Consider the following 23,360-nt stretch of genomic DNA (forward strand, 5'->3'; position numbering starts at 1 on the left):
ACCGATGTGTTACCTGAAAGCATTTTTCTTCAGACTAAAGCATGGAACCACATCTGAGGTCTTAGTCTTCATATAAGCAAGATAAGCCTCAATGTATTTTGTGGTCAGGGGAAATTACAGTGCCACATAGACATTTTAGTAACTGATCCTCATATTTAATATCAAATACAGACACGGACGTCTATCATAGATATTAATATGTGATACAGAAAATAGGAACACTGCGTACCTGAGGGGCATCACAGCACAGCAAGGCTTATAGTCAGTGAACACATGCCATTGCATTTAGTTGGAAACAGTCATGGCAGCAATAATACATAGCTCATTTAATTATAAACAACACTGATTGTGTCCTTTCCCTTTGCTGTTTTTTTTCCTCAGAGTGCAATATAAGCATTGATTTTATGACAGTGTAAAGAATGAAGTAGTTAAACCCTGTCATGGCTGGTTGTAGGGCATCCTGACAAGATCTTTGTTTGTGAGGATTTCTAGGTGTCTAATTCTTATTATGGTAGACATTCACCATGTCCACTAGTAAGTCCCCTTCAGTAATAAACTAGATTTCATGTTTACTATGATTTTTGATAGCCAAGTTAATGCCCCAAACCAGAATTTGTCCATATGAATTTAAATATTTTACCACAGAGTGTTGAAGAGAAAGGGAGGAAACATTTCCTTGATGACAGAGATTGCATATGAAAGATTTTGTTTTTCATGTAGGCTACCCACCTGTGCTGAGTGTATATGAGGTTGAAAGCAACGTTATAATTCTTAGTCACTCAAAATGTAGATCCCGTGTCCTAGGGTTTTAAAAATCACACATACAATAATTCCATGCATAAAATACATAGCTGTAGAGAAAGGGACGCTGCCAGCATGGCTAAAAACTCAGTCAATAAATAAAATATGATTAATGCAAACAGTTAGATGACAAGGACTGTAATTATGATTTGGAGCTTTCATACTGCTGTTTCGCATCACAAAATATTGAACAATGGCAAAGTAACATATTTCTGTCCCCTCCTCATATCTTACAATTTCATTGTCCATCTAAATACTTTATCACATTGTCAAATGTGTTAAGCGCCCTAACTCTTAGTTAAGTGATGTAACTAAAATCCCTTCTGAATGCCAGATGCAGCTCCATCATTTTTTTCTGTATGACTTCACACTGAGTGGAACATCAGAGCACAAACTCAACAGAGTTAAATTTGGCATGCTTTGTCCTAAATGGCCCTTGGCCCCCGCAGCACAAAGTTCACATCCCAAGCTGGTTTTAGTCAGACTGGTTGACACTGAACTGCCCTTTCTCATTCTACCAGGGATTTTGATGTGTTGATGTTTTCTTGGAAGGTTCATGACCCTGCAGATCAACCACAGCATCATTGTTTGTGATGAAACATACAGGAAATTAGTGGTGGATACACTTCCTGAAAATGAGATCTTTCACATGAAAGAGTTAGAATTTGGTGAGTTAACATTTCTTTCTCTAGGTCTAAACTAGGCCAGAGTCAGGTCAAGAGTGAAATTAATCACCTCTGAAAACATCATTGATCACAGAAGGGATTTGCTTCTATCTTCAGGGATCCAAACCTTCAGATGTATGAGCAAGAACGTCTGTGAAAAGACTGAACCGGAGAATGCTTCCACTTCTGAGAAGATCTGCAGAGGTAGAAGACATTGGCAGACAGAGACTGACTTGCTTGTCTCCCTAGCCAGTTTGTAAAACATTTACCCTTGTGCTTATCTGACATGGCAAATATCATCCATGTTCTTCCAGTGTCAGCCAAGATCCTTCAAGCTGACAGGCTGCACTGTGCACCGCAGGGACTCTCACTAGTCATGAATATTACATTGGGTCTGTTTACATGCTTGCACATGGCCACCAATAAGGAAGCTTTACAAAATAGCTATCATTGATCTTAGCAACTATAAAAAACTGTAAATTCTTGCACTTTACTCTTGCCCTTTACACCCAATGGACTTACTGGTGAAGTAAGTAGTCTTTGAATGATTGTTTCCACCCTTTCTACAGACTCCCTGCATATCAAGTTTATTAGTCATTTATGACTAATTACCGCTTCATGTATGTAGACTAGGAGGCCATGGGAAGCAGCAAAGGTCAAGAGGCTATCAGGCATTAAAGGAAAGAAAGGACTTAAGCCATGCTGCCACTTGTCATATTTACACAAGACGTTAGAAGAATGGCCTGAATGTAATGCTGGGGAGGGGAGAGGGGAGGAAGGTGGGTGGTGCTGGTGGTTTGTGTGTGTGTAAGTGTGGAGAGGGAGGGTGGGGGTGCCACAGCTGCAGGCCAACAGTTGATCCTGTCCCGGGAAACAGGATCAGCCAGGTCAGGGCAAGGAGGGGGGTAAAAGGTTGTGACCCTGGGGGTTAAGGAACAGACTTCACAAAGAGGTACATCTTCAAAAGCAAAGGCCCCACTGGGGGAACCGGTAGAAGGTTGGGAAAATAAACCAATTTGACCTCCTTTCTCCGAGCAGGAGTTTCCCCAGGTGTTTGCTTTAACCACTTTCTTGTTGCCTGACTTGAGGCGCTGCTCTCATGTATACTTACACTCATCCAGGCGCTGCAGCAGCATTACTTTGAGGCAAAGTACAGAAGGATTTTTATTAGTATCTCTTAGCAAGAAAGTGTGGCATTTTAGCATTTTATTTATACGCTCTGTGTTTATGACACTCCAAATGGGGTCATGTGACCCATAAAATGCTAATTACATTTTGTTTGTGTGTGTGTGTGTGTTTACATATCATGTGAGGTCAAGCCATGTGCTCAAAGTTCAAACACTTGTATGAGGAGAGGGTGATCGAACATCTGTGAGCATATTTATCACACCAATCACCATGACAACTTGTGACAAGTGTTAGCTCTGTATGGCCTCCATGTGAATAAACAAAGCACTCAAATCTATGCACAGTAGTAGTTGGTGTTTTAAACAGTTGCGTTCCCATGTAGATAAACCCTTGACCGAGCACGTTAAGTGCGGTCATTAAGTTGTTTGTCAGATAATAAGCAACTGTAATTCCAGGAAATAGTTTTTGGAGGCCTCATAACTATGAAATGCCTGTTGTGGGACTTCTGAGTCCTTGGCCTCTAGTTGAGTCATTGGTGGCCTGATGTGCAGTGCTCACATCCTTTTGGCCTCATGCTGAGGTCAGGAAATCAAAGAGACAAGCCACAGACAAACAGTCAATTGTCAAGTTTTACACCTTGACCTCAGCTTAAACTTGTGACTCCCTCCTTTATGTTTGCCGCTGCATCAGCAATTGGAGGAAATCAAGAGGTTACTGGTGGTTCAGCCTTGATAAGAATCTTGAAATGGAGAAGTTCACTGAGGGGAAAGGTTACTGGGAGTTTAAAGAGAGTGCATTCAGTCATGGGGAGTATTAAATAAAAGGGAAGTCAGGGCTGAGGAACGATTTCAAAATTGCACTGCAGACAAAAAGCTGTCTGTTCACTAACTGGACTTCATATTCAAACCCAGAGCAGGGAAGTTTAGCTTGAACTCATCTTCACCTTTAGGAAGACTCACGCTACAGGCTGTTTTTCTCATCACAAAATGGACAACTTTCTGGACTGAACACAAGAATTAAGGTTTTGTATTGACTGTTCAATGAGATCTATTTATGGTTCTAAATAAAAGATATATGTTCCATTTTGTAAGTCACATCCTTGGGAATTCAGTGTACATCTGGTGACCTCCATGTGTCCTCCCTCCTTTCAATGTCTTTCCTGCCTTTGTTAAGACAGCAGCCAACTCAGAAGCAGAACTTTTGGGGCAAATACAGGACATCCTCTCACTCTACTTTAATAGACCAGAGTCTTTGATTACACAAAGTGCAGTTTGGCTTTGATGTCCTTTTTTAATAATAATCTGTATTGTGAGGCAAATCAGATATTGGGATGTATGCCCTATTGGTTGCTTTGGTTTATGTTAATATGTTCTGTAAAAGTGACCACTCACATGAATTAAAACTAGGCTGCACATGACCCTTGAACACACTTCTGAATGGCAAACTGGAAAAAGAGGAACACATTCATACTAGGTCATGCATTTCAGTACTTTATTTCTGAGATATCAGTGCAAATGAACACCAAAAATGAAAACATAAAAAATGAAATAATGTTTCAGGTCTTCACATGAAAAAATGAAACACCTTTTTTTTTTATATTTGCTGCTACAAATGTATTTCTTAGATGCACAATGCAGATCTATGATTGTACGTCAATCCCCCACTATAGCCCCAAGCTCTTTCACAGAGCTTTGTTAACCAGTAACAGAAAAGAAAATCACAAAAATATTCAATGCACGTTTATTTTTCACACATTTGAATCAACTTGCTCAACAGTCTGTGGTTATTTAGGGACCGTTCATATTCTAAACGAACCTCTCTCTGTGATAAAAAAAGACCTATTTTAAGACTTGACATTTTCCCCCATCACCAGTAGGGATACACAGGTAGTTCCCATGCGTCTGCATGCAACAGGCAGCAGTGAGGAGAGTCAGACATTATTACACAACACAGCGCAGGATAGATTATCATTTACCACATAGAGACACATGCAAAGAACAAACCAACCAAAAAAAGATGGGCGTAGCATCCTCTGCCTTTGTATGTACACTTGTACGCATATAATTCATATTTACATATCAGGGCATTAAAAACTAGGGTAATATCTTTTCTTAAACATTACAAAATAGTCATCTTTCATACTGAAAGTACTATTTACACAAATATATTTAACCATTGTGAAAATGTATTAATAATTGAAGAGACGTACTTCATAGGTATATGTATTAAAAAGATCACAAGACTAAATGGATAAAGCAGTGTGTGAAATTAACTGAAAAGAATACAGTACAATCAAAATAAGCAGCTGGATACCAGATATCCCTCAAGACACCAAAATGTCTTGGTGATTATTGGGGGGCAGGACATATCCAGCTGCTTTGAAAACAAATATGTACCTGTGGTCTTCTCTTAATTATCATGCAATTCTTTTGACATTTTATGAGTTAAGAGACTGCCACAAAAATAAAATATGTCCATAAACCACAACAGTTAAGAAATGATGAAAAACCCCCCCACAAACTGTCAAATTCTCAACAGATAACAATACTGACATATTTTTTTTTATTACATGCCGTTAAATTATTCTGAAAAGGACAATGAGGACTCAGCTTCGATAGTGCAAACTCTGGGTGCTTCGTTATATGAAATGAAAAGAAAAAGCCATGTGCTTCACACTCAAAGTTTTTGTGTGCATGAAGAAAAGTGGTGCGGGTTTACCCAGGATGATAAGATAAGTTTCTTAGACACTGCAGCCTTTTAACTGTTGCTCTACAAACCTGTTAACATACAGTTGCTCAACTGTAAGCACCACACATGCTCTGTTGACTCGTTTGCTCAAAACTGCACAATCTGCAAACACATCACCCTGAATTTGCACCGTCGAATATTGCCCTTAAAAGTTAAATTAAAATAAAAGCATAATTCAATGAATTGTGACCATTCAAACCTCCATTGATATATTCTTACTCCATTTGTAATTATACCACACCATGAATCTTGAGGAAAAGCAAGACAAAGCATTCGTCATGGTAGGATCCTCACTGAAGCTATTGCAGTGTGAATATTGTTTTCAAGGTCCTCCTTTGAATGAATTTATCATGTACATTGTTGTAATAGACCGCTGTGTCTGCCCTAGAATGACTTTATTTGGAATCTTATCTAAAATTGATGGGACTCTGTCTATCTGAAAATGTTCTAATGGAGAAAATAAATAAATGTCCACTGAACTGAGCGCTAACATTTTTGGAGTCATCAATAATAAATGTTGCCTGAAATGTTCTTTCTAAATGTTTTATGGCAGACAACAAAGAGGACATGGAATAGTGATATGTGTACAATTTAGATACCAATAATAAGTGTAAAACAAGACCAAATTGTAAAGGACAAAATTAATTATGTAGTGCATGATAATCACTGATGGGAAAAGTTAAAATTGTGAAAGTTGTGTAGTTTTGGTTGAATCAATTAGATATTTTCTAAGATAGACCTGTTTTGTACCATTCCATGACCTCACTATTTAAATTGAGAAATCAATGTAAGTATGCATTTGAAGTATGCATTTGAATTTTAACTTGCTCTATTCCACTAAAAAAAAATCATTTTGCATTCTTTGTTATTTGTCTCATCAAACCAATTTGGCAAGTCATTAAAAAAGGAAAAACAAAGAGTCAATGTATTCGATTCCGTTTTGTATTTTTCTGTAGTTGATACAACTTCTATTCAGATGATTGGCTCAGCCCCTGGCTCTCATGGCTGTGCTTGTCATTGTGGGTCGGTGATTGCGGGGTGGAACTCAGACTGTGTTCATAGGCATGCATGTCACTAATTGGCTCTTCTTTGACTCTGACCACAGATTGGGTTCCCTCTGCCTGATCCCTCACCTCCTTCCTCAGCTGAATGCTGCCTTTCTGCAACATGTAATACAGGATAGGGTTGGAACGCGAGAGCCGTGGAGAGTCCAGGTTTGAGTCACAACCTTCCTCCTCCTCATTCTCCTGACTACTCCATTGCACAGGGCTCTCAGGCTCCTGTTTGACTAGAGTAGGGGGGTCCCGTTTTTGACTCACCGGCCATGGAGCTGGGTGGCGGCTCCAGGGGGTATGGATAGGGCTGTCACCTGCAGGGGGGGTGGGCAGTGGTCTGAGATTACTCGGAAGCCCTGAGTTGAGGGAACCATGGGGGTGCCAGCCGGGCAGCTGGAGGAAGCTGTGATTATGGGCAGGCTGACTGAGAATGCTGCCGTTGGCCTTGCCATTGGCCTGCAGGACGGAAGGACTGGGTGTCCCGCGGGGCTGCTGGGACAGCTCCTTCAGACAGTTGTCAGAGAGCAGCAGCTGTTTGAGCACATTGAAGCCACGACTCTCTCTGGTGAGGGTTTCACTTGGTGGGCTCCTGGGTGGAGCCTCCTCTTCCTTCAGACTCCTCTGCTGGTCAGGCTCTTCCTGAACAGCAGAAGAGGCAAAAATGTTTGCGTTGCCACTGTCTACTGCTCTTGGAGAGCTGGTATTATTTAAACTATCAGTCCGATCAGAGTAGAGGCGTCTCTTCTTAGGACTGGGGCTTGGATACTCCCTCTGTTCCTCTTTAAACTGTCTGGGCTGTGACTCAACCTGCATAGCAGCACTGGTATAGTAGGTAGCAGTCTGTTGTTTAAGCAACTGACTGAGGAGGCCATATTTTGCTATGACCTCTGCAGGCCGTGGTTCTGTTTTAAAGTCCTGCTGAGAATCTGAAATGGGGCTATTTTTCACATAGCCACTAGGTCTCTTTCTGCCACTCGAGTCCTCAGACATGGCCGGGGAGGGTCCCACGTCTTCCGTGAGTTCCGTTTTGACCTTTATGTCCAAAGGGGGCCCATTGGAGCTGTCACAGATAATGGAAGCAACAGGGCTCTTCTCATAGCACCCCCCTGCCACGTCCACACTCCTCCTGCCACTGCCACTGGGCCTATCTTTGCGGCTGACTGTAGCAGTAGCCGAGCCTGTTCCTAGAAGGAGCTGCAGCACGGTACGCCTCTCTAGAAGGTTCTCAATCTGTGATGAAGGAGGAGAAGCTTCCTTCCGACTGAAAGGTGTGCCACTGCCTGATGGTCCGTCAGAGAGTGGAGTGGTCGTCCTGTGGATTGGAGCATTGAGCCTTTCCAATAGGGCAAGGGGCCTGCTGGCATCGGGCTCCTGACCCAGCCCTTTGTTGGAGGGGATGGGTGGGGAAGAAGCTGTGCCACACTGAGCCAGATTCTGTAACAGTTTACTGGCACTGAACGCAGGCTCTGAAGCCTTTTCAGCAGGGAAGGCTTTAGACTTACACAAATCCAATGGGCTGGACTGGACATGGGGGGAGGGGTAAGAGTAAGGGGACAGTGCGCCGCTAGGGTCACGACTCATTGAGTAGAGGGGCTGGGCTGGGGCTACAGGTCTATCTATGGGGCTTTTTGTCCTGGTCTCCTCCCAGGGCACCAGTCCCTTTGGTTGGCCTCGAGACATGGTGGCCATAGTTATATCAAGTGGTAAATCCTGGTTACCTACGCTTTTATTAACCATTTCATTATTTCTGCGCTCAAGAAGAAGCTGCATAAGTGTGACTTTAGGGTGGGATTTTATGTCTGGGCTCATTTCAGGCTCCGTGTTCTTCGACACCTTTGATCCTGATGGCTCTGGCTTCCACTTGTTTATTAAAGATTCTGTTAGTTTGTCAAGGGAGGAGGTAGAGATAGAGGAGGAGGAAGAGGAAGAAATAGCAGTGGAAACAGAGGAGACGACAGTAGAGGATGGTGAAAAGGTTGTGGTGGAGGGTTGAGCAGAAGCTTGAGGAGAGAATGCAACTGGAGTCGAGGAAAACACTGTGGTGGAAGAAGAGAGGGTAGAGGTGGAAGAAGAGAAGGAGGCAAAGGAGGAAGAGGGGGTGGTAGTTTTGGGCCCTGTGTCTTGTGTATTCGCCCGGCTTCTCATGGAGAGGTCAATGGGAGAGCAACTCGAGTAGGAACTCTCTGCATCACTGCTGTCCTTGGTCAGGCTCCTCTCCTGAATGGAGCACTCGCTGTCCGATGTGACTGAAGAGGAGCCGCTTGGCGGCAGAATGCCACAGCTGTCCTCCAGGTGGCCATTCTTGGTCAGCTGCTTCTGGTTGTTGTGGTTGTTGAGTAGCAGCAGCAGCAAGCTGCTGCATGTCTGGGGGGGACGGGTTGGACGTGAGTCAAAGCCTCGCTTCTCCCTAGGTGGTTGGCTGTGAGTGTGGTTTGGAGCATGAGGGGGAGTGGGTGGGGAGCTTTGGCTATGGCCACGCAGCAAAGAGGGGCTCTGTGGACTGGACAGGGCTGTTCGAGGGAGTGTTGTTGTTATTGTGGTTGTTGTTGTCATTCCATTTTGGGTTGTTAAGGAGCTTAGTGTGTCCGGGGCCCCAGGCAGAGTCCCTCCAACACTAGGTGGCCTTTTGTCCTGGCCATGCTGCTGGTTTGCCATGGCAGCTAGTCTCTCGCTGGCAGATCTTCCAGAGAGCTGGGCTTTGAGGGCATGCTCTCTGGAGTACTGCTGGAGATGGGCTTCACTGGACAGCAGCAAGGCCAGTTGACTGCAGGCCACACTGGGTTTGGGTGAAGGTGCTGGACTAGAACGGATTTTCACCATGTTGGCCACGGCCTTCAGACGCTCGGCACAGGACACTGATTCAGCAGCTGTTGGAGCAGAGGGAGGCGTGGCACTGTGTGCTGACCGAGGTGATTCTGGGGGTCTGTCCTGACTGTGTCCCCGGCGACTGTAAGGTGTGTTGCTGTGATTTTGAAGTTTGCTCTTCCTCATTAGGCCCTTCAAGCGGCTTGAGGCTGTCCCATACACAGGAAGTGGCTCTTTGTCTGCAGGTGGTGCCTTTGAGGGAGAGGAACACTCACTGGGGGGTTTATTAGAGTGCTGAGACATTGCCACACTCTGAAGCCGTGAGCTAAATGACTGAAGCAGGGAAGCCAACAGGGTGCTCTCCCCAGCATGAGGGGATCCCTCTAGTGCTCCATTTTGCAGGCCTCCCCCTTGGCCATTCAGCTCCATTGGGGGTGAACCTATCCGCTGGTTCCCTGGATCATTCCAGGCTCCAGAGCGCAGTAGGCGGGCCTTCTTCAGGTGCTGCGAAGAACCAAGAGTGGGCCTGTTGGTTCCAGCCTTGGGAGCAGTGGGGCCATGGTTGGGCAGCTGGAAGGGCCCCCCCACCTTGTCACCCTGCTCCTGGTTGCTGTGGGCAGCCTCAGACCTCCCGCTTGCCGTGGCCCCAGGCCCGGCTACCACTGGATGCATCAGTAAACCTTCCAGATAAGTTAGAACAGCTGAATCCTTGTGTGTCTCAGGGCCAGGCTCCTCCCCATGAGTCATGTTCAATACTAGGATCCCCTCGTATGGTTCAGCACTACTACTGGGAAACAAATGTCCACTAGGTCATCTGGTTGACAGTGGCATGCACTTCCTAAATACCAAAAAGAGGGCAGGCAATTGCACAGAGTGTGTCTGCACGGGGCTGAAGGATGCACTGGCCGGATCTGATCCCTCTCTGTAGTGGGCACAGTCAGCACTGTGGTGAAACAGCAGCCATGATTGGAGGCAATCTGGGGCAGGTGGGCCTCCCAGGCATTGTTGTATGCCTTTAAACCCCGTAAGATCCCAGAAGGCCCAGCTCCAGGCTTATGTGAGTAGCAAGTGTGGAGTCAGCGGGATTTTACCACAAAGATGTTGACACATTCCGTGGCTGTGGATGTTTTGGATGTCTGTCTTAAGGCCTGGCTGTGGTTCTGTCAGTGGCGCCTTTCAGCTTTGCAGATCTCACATGGGGGACCTATGGGAGTGAGTGAGAGAGAAAAGAGGGAGGGAGGGAGAGAGAGATGGTTGGGTGGAGAAAAAGAGGAGAAAAGGACAAACTGTGTGAAAAGCAGGGATTTGCACAGCACTATATCACATTCATTTCACCACCTTGTCTGCCATCTCTGTTACTTAGCAACATTTCAGATTGACTGCACACGGCTCCTTCTCCACTCTGCACTCTCCCCTCACAGCTACAGAACAGACGACAAATGTAGATTAGGCCTGATTGGATCCAAATAGAAAATTAAAGCCCACTACCTTGAAAACATTCAGGTCTTGAGCTGTAAGCCCCTCACAGCGATGTCTTTCAAAAGTGAAGGGCCTTGTGAGAGCTGTGAATCATTTTTTATGCAGCTTGTCATTTCAGTGGATTATCCCCCCACCACCTCCTGCTCCTTATACACTTGAGCAGCATCTCACACGATGCAACCCTCGATCTACACAAAGCAGGAGCCACCCACCCACATGCACACAAGTACGCATTTAAGCATTCATGCCTAGACACAAGCATGAAAGTGCGCGTGAAGACATACATACATGTGCATGCATACTCTCACACATACAGAGTAAGTGAAAACCGTTCTGGTTGCTACTCAGTCTCACCACTACACTCTCTTTATGAACACACCTAGGTAGCTGTGAATCCTTCACCAAGCTTAGTTCTTTTAAGCCTGAATTGTTTTTAAAGAGCAAAACATGAACTGACTTGATGCGAGTTGTGTTTACGGGTACAATACAAAGGCAGTGGAGAATCACAGCAAAGATATAGCTAACAGACAAGCTGTGTATGTGTGTGTATGGGGGGGGGGGTTAAGGATCAGGTGCACCTGTCACACCACACCACTGTCAGGAGGGCAGAGCTGGTGACACTGGGGTGAGCATTGTGCCAGTTGCCATGACAGTGTCAGCGGCACTGCCCTGGGAGACCTCTGCTCTGAACCCTGTCAGCGTGGTTTCCGTGGATACAGGACACCTCCCGACAGTCCTGGCCGCATCCCATAAAGGTTAATTAATACAGAGTTTCCACCTCGCCTCAGCTGCTGTCCGTGTCCTTTCCCGATGCCGTCCTCACCTTTGGTGTCCGCTGAGTGGACCAACATAGCAGGTCACACAACAGGACAGCAGCCCTTGATTATGACGAAAGGCCATGGCAACCCACGCAGCCACCAGCCTAAATACTTCACAGAGAGCAGTAGCAAGGGCCAAAAACAACAAGGCAGCAGGCTTCTAATCAGGCTGAAATCCATCCCGTGGCCAAGGTCTACAGGTTGTCATGACAGAAAGGGCAACAAGGTGGCACTTTTAATGCCACCTTGAAAATGACCTGGGATTAGAAGCTGAATTTAAGTTGATCAGTGCACAATTAAGTCTGAGTAGCAGTAGGAAAACAATCAGGTTGGCAATTTTAACAAAGGTCCATAAATTGATGAGACTCTTCAGACTGTGCGGCATTGTATAGAATAGAATAACTTAACTGAGATGTGCCCATCAGCGTCAATTACAGTTCAAGGCCATTTTAAAGCTGTTGACCTAAATCTGATAACAATAAAAGCCAACCTGGTCATACTGGGCCATCTGACGTCTGCTGTCATGCTAATCTTAGATGTTCAGGATTAGGGCTATTTTCCCGCCAGCGAGCTTAACGCAATTACAATAGAATGCTCTGTAACACCACGTTTGATCAGCACAGTAAACATGTACACATGTTTACCTTTAACATAGCATGGCAAACTAACTAACATGCCATGATACAGCCCCCCAGTTGGTGAGAGAAAAAATTTTAATGCAAAAGAAACACTGACACAGTTTCAACATGGGAAATTCTGTTAATCTCTCTGCTGTTGGCAGTGAACCTTTGGAATTACAGTTGACCTTGTCTATGTTTTTGCCCAAAGAAACTTCAATACAGAGCAGAAAAGGCTGCACAGGGACTCTAGGACACTGCACTATATTAGTTTATATACAACAGAGCCACTGCATTCACTATCTCACATTAAGTATGAAGTATGAATAACTGGGGACCTTCAGGCTCTTGAGAGACATGTAATGACAGAGCCTGTGTCAGAAAGGCCCGCTACAGCAAGGGCAAGAAAAAATATGTTCTCCTCAGTGACAGAGCTCTGTTAACAAATAAATGACCTTAATATAGGGAAAGCTGTCCTCTATGCTGAGCCCCTAAAGCATACAGCCCTCCTCCTTTCCTCTCTCAGAGTGTGTGATGTGTGCATTACTATTACATTATCTCCCCTGGTGTATACATTGAAAATGACCTTAGACATCTGTTAACATGTCATCTCATTGGTGGTGGCACCCAAAAAGCCTGACCTCCACCCCCCTCCCCCACTGTGGGACACCACACCGCCAATGAGCTGCTCTATGGTTTCTGTGGTGATTATCCATTATCCTTGACAATGTCAGCCAATGACAGTGCAAGCACCATTCTAAAGTGATTTTTACCCCAACAGTCGACCACGTACATGTGAGAGGGAGGGCAAGTGATGGGGAGGGGTGAAAGCTTCATCATCATCTATTTCTTTCTCTCTGCTTTGCTCCTCTTATACTTAAAAGACACCAGGAACAGGACACTGCACCCTCAGCTGCTTCCTAAGATAGCAGAATTACCAGAAGGCCTACATAAAAATGTGCCAATGCAGATGTCACGGATTAGATCTCAAAATGTGACCTTCGTTCCCTGCACTGACCTTCAGATCACACCCACTCCACCACCCACTGACACAGGCATGAACACACTTGCTGGTAATACAGCAGGTTTTTTTTTTTATCTTAAAAAAAAAAAAAACTGAGTTCCTAAATGACCTTTATTGTCAGGAATGGTAATCCATTTAAGCCATTTAAAATGTATGAGACCAAACAAAAGAATTCAAAAGGGGAAGAGTCAAAGGAGTGGCAGTTAAAGTCAAGGTCATTCATGCCGCCAAGGCTTTTCCACTTGATGCAACAGCTGGTGTCCATGCAAAGCTCTGGGCGTTAATAAAAAGTGACAATGCTGCCCGAGCGGTGTGTATTACTAATGTCTGACACCAGCCTGGCAGATGTGTTCTCCCTGCATTTAAGGGGAGTCAAGGTTAAAGGAATTTAAAAGGAGAGGCGATGCCTAAACACTATTATATCATGTAATCTGCAGCCCAGCCCTGCTGCACATACTCAACAGGGTAGCTCACTTACACATGCGGTGTGACCGCTATTTGTAAATTCAATATGGCCTGACATGATTAAATAAGACAAAACATAAGCTACCTGACCAAACGCAGTTGTTCCAAGCCTTCCACAAGTGAACAAGTGCACCAGAGGAAAGTTGAATTAAAAGCTCTTGTTCACCTTGAGAGAGGTAAACAAGAGAATAACACGCTACCGAACAGCAGGCGAGCTAGAGCAAGAAGATGTTTTGCAGATAAGTCAATCAGGACAAAATAACCCTGAAATGCAATACACAGACACATGCACACCCACACAATGAGAACTAGGGCACTCTGACCCACTTCTTAGGATGCATTGACCAAACAAGTCATGCATAGCACACATGCCTCCATGTGTGCACACAGAAACCCGTGGATGTACTCCACATAAAGGAAATGTGATACACAAATGCTGAAAAGTCAGACGTCTTGTGTTAAGTAGCACAGACGGTCCATTGGGAAAATTCATCCTACTCTGAGCACTTCAATGTGAGGAACAGTGTGTGATGACTGAATGCTAACATTTCAGACTTGGACAAAATGAGACCAGAGTGCTAAAGTTCTTGGCCTACATGTGGCCTTGGATGAGGAGCGTGGGGGCGGATTTTAACATCATCTGTACTCATCAGAACAAAGAGTTCTTGGGGTCGAGAGAGAGCATAGAGGAATTCATGCACACTGATGAGTCATCTAAGCGGTTCAAAGCCTAGTTGACTGGCGGAGGACCCAGCCAAACTAGCCAGTGCAATGATGATATCACTGCACTGTATCACAGACCCTCACAGTCTTTCCCCTTACCTTACATGCCCAGGCTAGCATGGATGTACTTACAAAAATGTTTATGTCCATAGTAAATATTTGTGTGCCATTTGGAAGACCCACCCAAGGGCCATTTCCTGAGTGGCTGAGAATTAGTGCATCAATTAAACACACACACACACATTCCTTCTTAATGAGCCGTGGCTGCCATCAATCTATACCTGATTCATTTCTATTGGGCTCCGAGGTAATCTTCTGCTTACATCCTGTCCAAAATGGTGCTCATTTCCCTCCCGAAACAGCACGCATTTTCCATTTGTAAACACTGGTGTTGGAAATAGGAACAGCTGATTGTCCCATGGCCAGCACGCCAAAAGGCAGAGATAGGCTCTTGAAACAGACTGCAGTGGTGATGTCTGAGGAAAATGGGCCACTTTGCAATTGAGATCAAATGTCCCACTGTCAGGCTGCCCTGAAAGCTGGCTAAAACCAGCTAAAAACCTTGGCCTTTAATGAATCATTTCCATAATGGCTTTTGCCATGAGTCAGCACGATGTCTGCTTTTATTGGGTTAAAAGAGTATTGCTTTTTTTCTTTTAACTGCGAGTAATCTGGAATGGTTTGGAGTAATATGGTTTGTGACAGAGGTCTAAGTGACAGAAAAAGAGGAGGACATATCTCTGCTATCATTTTGCCTTTCATAATGCTCCCATTGACCTACTTTCTAGTTTTCAAATCATCCTAATGCTCTGAGTGAGGTTGGAGAATGATAATACAGGGTACAATGGGTTGTGAAGGGACATTCCATTAGAATCATCAAAAACACAATTTGTATTTTTTTCTCCTTTTGCTTAAGTAAGAATACAGTCCTATTCAAAGTTACACAATCAAATGAATCTTTTAAATCAATTAGATACATTTAACCCAATAAAGTATAAAACAATTATGTGTAACCTTTTCCGAGAAAATCTCTGAAGCAGCACAAATCCAGTTGGCAGGGCAGACCTGAGTACATGCCAATGAACAGGAGACTTCAGTAAGATTAGTCCTACACCTGGCCCTGATGCCCGACCAGAGCAATAGCTGGTGCAACCAACAAAAACAGCTTCAATCTAAATATTACTGACAGTCCCAGAATCCAAATTAGCATCCAGGTTAATTACCAAAACCAACTTTAAATAGTTTGTTTAAAGTTTGTTACTTGGCAATCAGGTGAGGGTGGAGCAAACACGTCCATACACCAGTTAGCTGAATTGGTAACCTAACTTATTATCCAACTACACCTAAATATATAAAGGGACATGATGTGGCAACAAGGTGCAGATGGCACAAACATCAAGACAAATAAAGTACACTGACAATTAATACCTTTAAACTCTTGAAAGATTGAGTATTTGGCCCCATTAAGAGCAACAGTGTTAGGAAAACAAAATGAGTAACTGCTGCTAACTACTCCACAAAGCAAGGGTTTTTAGATAACACTAATAAAACAAGCAACAATATGCTTGCTATCCTGCCACCCCAAAGGGCCATGTACTGCCCTGAACCCTGTTGTTGCACAACCTGGAGAAGACCCAAGTGTAATCTTTAGACAGGCAACCTCAGCTATTTAAGTTAATGTTACAAGCCTCACTGCCCTGTGGGCGAAGACATTTGCTGCTGCATGGTCAAGAACACAAATTCCAAAAAACTTTTTTTTTTTTTAAAATCAGTTGTCCTAGACGACTTTAAATGTTCCATGGGGCCAAACTAAGACTAATGTAGTTATGCCTAATTTATATGCTGATAAAAAACATATTCACTACCTTTGGAACTAAAAATCCAAAAACACTGTAATATAGAATCCTAATATTAGACAGTTGAAAAGCTTAATGTAAAATCCACATCACAAGAATCTAGCATGATATGAGGAGGTCCTTGGCGATTTCCATCTCTACAAGATAATGGGATAATTGACCCCAAAATTACTTGGTGGGGTTCCAAATGAAACTTCAAAAATACTGCCAATATGAAGGACTATTATCTTTGTATCATATTGTCAGGGACATCCTGAGTTAGATATGAAATATCTGAAAAAAAAAATATGAATGTAAGAATGTATGCAAATATGCATAATGAGATAAAATACAGTTTTTTTTACAAGGATTAAATACAGCAGGAATTTAAGGTGTGAAATTTCCAACAAACTCTCTTGATGTGCTAAAAGCCATTTTCTTGATGTGCACCAAGATCACCATGATCTCCAACTGAACCACAGATAAATCCATATCTTATAGACACTAGGGCAAAACACACTTTATCTAGCTTAACCTCATCCTTATATTTAAGCCTTCCCCCTCACCAGTAAGTCTTAAAAGCTAACACACAGGTGGTATGCACTACTTACTAAATTCAGCATGGTTACTTGAGTGCTACAGTAGAAAAGATGTGAGGCCCTGTCTGAGCTATTCTTTGTCTGTCCAGTGGATGAGCTGCCCTGGCCAGGAACTCATTACACCGATTTAAAAAAATATGACCTAAGAAATATGTCAGGTTTATCCTAGTTCTTTACATTACTACATCCCTAAATAGTCTACACCAGCCATGTTTGATTGGGCAGAGAATTTGGAAAAGAACAAAAGAAATATTAGTCAAATAAACTATTTAAATGGATATTATAACTAGATTTTGGCAACACAATGCACGTGACAGTGGTCAGAAGTATGGTTCAGAGGGAATATTTATCTGTGCATCAAGTCAGGTGTATGTTAGCAGCCCTCGCCTATGCATTTGGATCACTTGTGATAACCACCTAATCATGCTGAAATAATAAACCTGCTGCTGCATTTAAATGGGATTTAAAACAGGCTGATCAGACTTTCAATGGTCACATTCTGTCAGTGAATGGAGGGTTCATGATTTGGGCCAGGCTGGCGGACAAGCAGTGAATATAACAGTCCTGGCAGTGGCCACTGACAACACAGTGCACGCAACTATCAAGCTGAACTGATCAGTGTAATTGACTTTAAACTAAAACGTCACAGTGAAAGACATGTTTTGGGTTGAAAGGAGAATAATTTAGAAGTATCTGAAGATGACACTGTTTTCCTTTAAATATTTGGTTCAGTCGCCAATGACAAAAGTAGAGGTGCAGATGTACAGAGGTACTGTATCTATGTCAGTGGGTCTCGATTGTAGTTGTCATTACTCAAACTACTGCTGGTTTTCTATCTAAGCAGGTTAATTGCAATTAATTGCCTTCCCTGACAGCCCAGGTGTAATCACTGCCTGAGTACCTAGAATGAAAACCGGCAGGGGTCTGGGGCCTGAAGACCAGAACTGAACCCATCTTTATAAATGAACAGTGTATTGATGGAAATTATGAACCAGCAAAAAGATTTATTGAATTTCGCCGGATTTTGTGTTGCGTTGAAATTGATCAGGTTGCCTTTTCTGTAACCAAGAGAAACACTAACTGTCACTAACCGTCAGCCTAGATGCAGACAAGCACGGGGCCAAGGCTTGCAGGAAATGAGTCTGTCTTCCCTCAGTCAGCCATTGACTATTAAATCAGACATAGAGAGATAGACAAGGCCAGCACCCAACCGCAATTATTTAGCCGTAATGAAGGAGATCGAGAGGACAGAGAAAACTATCCAGTGGTAAATGTAGTAAAAAGTTCTCAACAGAGTACCAAAAAAATCCACACTAAGCGAAATGCTAACACACCTATTCTGCTGTGGTTGGGAGGTGAACACAGACACACATCATGCTCCCGTACCTTGTCATCCTTAGCTGTGGAGGCTGATACAGGTAAAGTGCAGTAATCAATTTGCTCTACTGGCAGGAGTGCTCCTTTAGAATACTAATCAGGCTTCAGCCCTCCCCTCTTCCCTCGTTCTCGCCATCCCTCCGCCACCGCCCCCTCTGCCTTTCTCCTTCCTCGTTCACCTTTCTCATGCCTTGACACCCCCCCCCCCCAGTGCCCCAGACCTGACCAAATGCTAAAGTAGGGCGGGCTGTCTTCTGCACAGATAACTGCTGCCACTAATCAAGCCTACGTGCACCGGGGCGTGGGATTAAAAGAGCTTGCACAGCTTGACTCAGGCACTGTATGGTGTTAGCACACACACATGCACAAGCAAACACACACGAGGTCAAAATAAAAACCTATAGGGAAGCCAGCAGCGTCTCGTCTTAGAAACACACACATACACACAAGCCTCAGACGAGCAAACAACACAACAAGGTCAACTTAAAAGCTGATGTTAGGTGAACATTCTCGGGCTATAAAAGAACACACACAAGAAGATTAGATCTAAATTTACTCCGCCAGTCAAAACGGGACTCGGTGGTGAGCCACCCATCTCTATTTCTCAGAGCTGTCACGCAGGGAGCTGTAGTGTTGCGCGCATCTAAAGCAAAAAAGAGGAACAAACTCGACTGAATTGACAGGGCCTTAATTCCCGTTCGTTTTTCATTTGGAGAGATGGCTTACAAGGGGGGTCTCTACACCATATCAAACACATACCAGAGTTGCCTGAAGGCTGTAACAAAGCATCCTCAATGTTACACTGCACACATACAGGCAATAGGAGTGTGTGTGTGTGTGTGTGTGTGTGAGACAGAGGGAGAGAGAGAGAGAGACAATGCCACCCTATGCATCAGCAGGGATATTTCATTATGTACATAACGAGTGCCATTAATCGCTCTTAACAAGAGGACACAACCTCACCTTGGCAGTCTCACTCGCACAGCAGGGGGGGGGGGGCGGCATGGAAATATCTACAGTGCGCACAGAAATTAAAATTCACCACACTCAAGGATCTGCCGCCTCCTTTTGACCGACCACATCGCGGCCCGGGGGTGTGTGGAGGCAAGCCAGCAGTCATATAGAAGCTGCTCATCTGATAAAACACATAAAAAAGTGAAAAAGAGAGGAGAGGAAGAAGAGGAGGGACAGGGGAAGAGAGGAAATAAATATATAAATAAAAGTGGGGAAAAATGCCGCAGTGGTGGTTGCCAGCGGGGGCTCGTGCCCTTGACATACTGACATGGGTGGAGGAGGGAGGGGGGTACTGTCATGTGACACTCTTGTCATTCGCCTGATCATCCGCCTGCCCGCCCAGCCACCTGGCAAACACCCCTCTCCAACACCCCCATCCCAATATCTCGCCCACCTTCGTGCGACCACATCCTCCGTTGACCTGCTGGTGCTTGCCCCCCCCCATCTATCCCCACCGCCACCGACCCCACTCCACCCCTCTGCAGTCCTAGCACCCCGCCCGCCCCACCCCTAGCGCTCTGTCTCCCCCTCCCTCCCCTCTCCCTCCCCCGCGGCTGTGCAGCAAGGTCAGGCGGGTCACCGTGTCCTCATCTGTAATCCGCTGCCATTCGTCAGCAGCCCCGGCCCAGGCTGGAGGAGAGAGAGGAGAGGCAGGCGCTCCGACGAGGGGAGAATGCCCAATTAGGCAGCTGTCACACACACACACACACACACACACACACAGCTCAGCAGAGCAGAGCAGAGCAGGAGAGAGAAAGAGAGGAAGGGAGGCTGCAGAATCAGCCTACTGTCCACAGACAGAGGGGGGGTTGGGGGGTGTACATGAATCCTTTCAGCTGTGAGTGTCTGTGTATTGTTTTGGAGCAGTTGGGGGGGGTCAACTACAGTTTAGACATGTATGACTACTATCTGAGGCATGTCAACAGGAGGGGCAGCAGAGTGTGCAGAATGTGACTTTTGAGGATACAATACTTAAATGGAATTTTATGACAGGGCAACTATTCTTATCTCAAAATGAAACGAGTGCTGAGTAGTACCTCTGAGTTCTGTTGAGTACCTCTCTTATCTATAGCCACAAGATTGATGAGATGATCAGGGGGAAATGGCTGGGTGCTGCTGGGGACAGAAAAACACCACAGGGCAAGCTCTGTGTAACGGCCAGTTGGCCATTTAGACAAAACCAAAAGCAGGGTCAACACGTACCCAGCCAGAGTGGACTGTGGACTGGAGCTGTAGCATCACGCTGAAATTCTTTACAGTCTCAGACTAGCAGATATCAAATGGGTGACAAATATCCCATAATTGGATCATTCATCACCAGCAACCACATCTGTTTTGAGTAATGGGAAAACTAATCAGCAAAAATGATACAGAGACGACTCCACGTCAGGCACCAGGAAGATTTATGCTAGAGCGATTCAGGACTCAAGCCTGTACCTATTGATTGTTTAGTCTAAATGCTTTTTCGTTTAATCAAAAGAAAGAGTCAACATGGTAGTATGCCAGCTGGGTGATGAACAGGTGTGATCAAATGCCCTGGGGGCGGGGGCACACAGAGTGGGGTTTTAGCTGGTGAGAGGAAACTCTTTCCACACTCTTTTCTTCCTTAGTTCCACTTTAAATGTCAAAGTTCATCAGGGTTCTGTGGAGCTTCAAATCCAGCTTTGAGTGGTCAGTGTTAAAAAGGATTGCGTCACAAGTGCGAGGGACACTTATCCAGTAAATCCTGTCTGAGTAGAAAGTACAGTTCATAGAGACTTAGGCTAGATGTCATACAGGCTGGATACATATGTTCCTCTACCCTAGGGGAAGATTTTCACTCGGCTGCAGGTGTCTGGGGCAAACCCGTCCTCCCTGCTATACGGTCAGCCGACACACACATACAAAATGGAAGGGAGGCCTATGCAGGCAGAGGAAAAATGCCCAGTTACATTAATATAGTTAGAGCATGCAAAGGGGATAAACACTGAAATCCCCTGAGCAACACTCCACAGAAAGGACTTTCTCTGCTGCAATTTGAATGTCAATTTATTATTCATCACTGGAAGTGACTTTTTCCAAGGTAGCAACACTCTCATTTTCTATCTGTATTCTGTGGCCAAGTATAAACCATTTACTGTTGACTAGCAGATCTGGGCAACAACACACGCAACACATTACAGTAATGTGATTACTTTTTTCTTTTGTAAGGGCTTACAATTTGAAATTCAGTAATTACATTCCAGTTACTAATCCCAGTAATGCTCATGAGTTAGATGAGGGGTTGATCAGTTTTTACTGGACCAGTCTGTCCGGGACATGCTAGCTTGGTGCAGGGGCTTAAGGTGTGACTTCAGGTAATTCCAAAGTTGTCTTATTTACATGTTGTGAACACAGCTGAGGTCGGGACTTCTGGAGAGCTGTGTGCAGTCACAGATGCTAAGCTAGCTGTTGATGGCCAGTAAATCCCTCCAAATTGTTGGGCTGCCTGTTTGGTAAATCCCAATGTGTCATTTTCTAATTCTACACGTATTAAATACAGAAGATGTGAGGTGTGGGTGTGGGTGTGGGGGATTTGGAGGCACCTTTGACAGAGCTGGGCTGAGTAACGAAACGAGTAATGAGTAAGGTAACGTGTTACTTTAGCTGCGGAGTAATTACTTTTTCAGTGAGTAACGTATATAAGTAACTTGCCCAACACTGTTTAATATTATTATTAGCAAATCGTGTAAAGAAATAGTGTAAATTCATTATTTCTATTAATTTTAATTCATAGAAATAATAAGACATAGAAAGGGTTACTGTCACTGGTACACTAGAATACTCCTTTTACAACATACCACACATTGACTTTTGTTACTTTGACGTGCTGGAGAGACTTTTAGCATCAACTGCATTTTCTGAAATCAATGTAAATGATATGTACTCTACAAATAAACGTGACTTTAATAAAAAAAAAAAAAAAAAAAATGACTGCAATTCAATCTTACTCCTATACTTTGGAACAATGTAATAGGAGAAGGAATACTGTGATACCGTATGAGACAAGAGATACTATAAAGTTCATGAAGGTCACTGTAAAATCCCTATCAAGTCCCACAGACACTACAAGTCCCTATGGGACTGTTGGGTGACTCCACCCATCTCTGTGATTGTTATTATAATGACTCAGTGTTTTGTTGGCCAGTTCTTGCTCCGTTCTTCCAGCACTGAAAGTACCTTAAGTGCTCCCAAAGTCTAAAGATTGTAATCTGTGATGTCATATTGATGCATAGCCTGAAGCAGCTCCATTAGCGACCTGACTGACTTTGTGGACTCATACAATGTCTGCCTGTACTTTTACATCTACAAGGAAATTTAGATGATAGTAGGGCTATTAGTTCTGTTCCAGAAAACATGACCTTATCTCTGTACAAAAATCATCCCCATTACTTTCACCTTGTACTTCTTTTCCAATTCATTGTATATTGGTGTAAAATCATAGATGAGGAGGTATTTCCCATTTCGGGCTATGGATGACACAAACTGTGCTAGTCTACAGGGCTAAATTTCAGCTGTATAAAATAATAAATTGGATTCTATTAATAATGTGATACTTCACTTTCCCCATCACAGGGAGGTCAGAGGTCAAGATCAGTCACATAGCCGAGCTCCTGGACTGGAAGGGCAGTGATCCAGCGTTTCTCTTAATGACAATTAAGTACAGCATACAGTATGCTGCCAAAAACAGGGACTTGAACTCAGGTCCTCAGGCTACAAGACGTTCTCTAAACTCACTACACCACTCTGATGCCTTAAGTGCAACCCTGATGTGAACAGATGTGCGCTGTCGTAGGGCAAGACATCGTTCTCACAGTGCAGTCACAACGTAACGGGAACTGCAAGCTGATACCTGACTGACCGATGGACACATGAATACGATGAAAAAAAAAAAAAAAGTGGAACGAGCAAGTCAGCCCATGGATACTGTATACTACACACACACTTATCTAGACTCTCAGAGATGAGCTCACTTTTGTTACAATCAAAACAAAAGTATGAATGCTATTGATGTTGCAAATTTGTGTAAACATAGGTATTGACTAACAATGTTCAAGTTGACTTTGTAATATCTGTCTAGGGATGAAACATAACCTTTTAGCTAACTAACTAAGCAATGATTATTAATATGAACTGTCCCTGATAAATAAACCAATACATAAATAAAATATGAAAACTAACTCCCCTC

General features: G+C 44.1%; 1 protein-coding gene across 7 annotated transcripts in view; it reads right to left on the reverse strand.

Moving 5' to 3' along the window:
- Window positions 1-4,071: 4,071 nt before the first annotated feature.
- The window catches only part of nrip1b (nuclear receptor interacting protein 1b), a 39,222-nt gene continuing 19,933 nt past the window's right edge, over window positions 4,072-23,360 (reverse strand). For 6 of the 7 annotated variants that reach the window (XM_044222007.1, XM_044222004.1, XM_044222003.1 and 3 more), the window contains one exon: window positions 4,072-10,406. In XM_044222007.1, coding sequence (XP_044077942.1) covers window positions 6,311-9,949 — 3,639 coding nt within the window. In that variant the 5' untranslated portion in view covers window positions 9,950-10,406 and the 3' untranslated portion in view covers window positions 4,072-6,310. Of the gene's footprint in view, window positions 10,407-19,102; window positions 19,128-23,360 lie in introns of those variants that run through there. The other variant, XM_044222009.1, reaches the window with a different exon arrangement.

This window comes from Siniperca chuatsi, linkage group LG14 (assembly GCF_020085105.1).
Source record: "Siniperca chuatsi isolate FFG_IHB_CAS linkage group LG14, ASM2008510v1, whole genome shotgun sequence".
NCBI classification, from domain to species: domain Eukaryota; kingdom Metazoa; phylum Chordata; class Actinopteri; order Centrarchiformes; family Sinipercidae; genus Siniperca; species Siniperca chuatsi.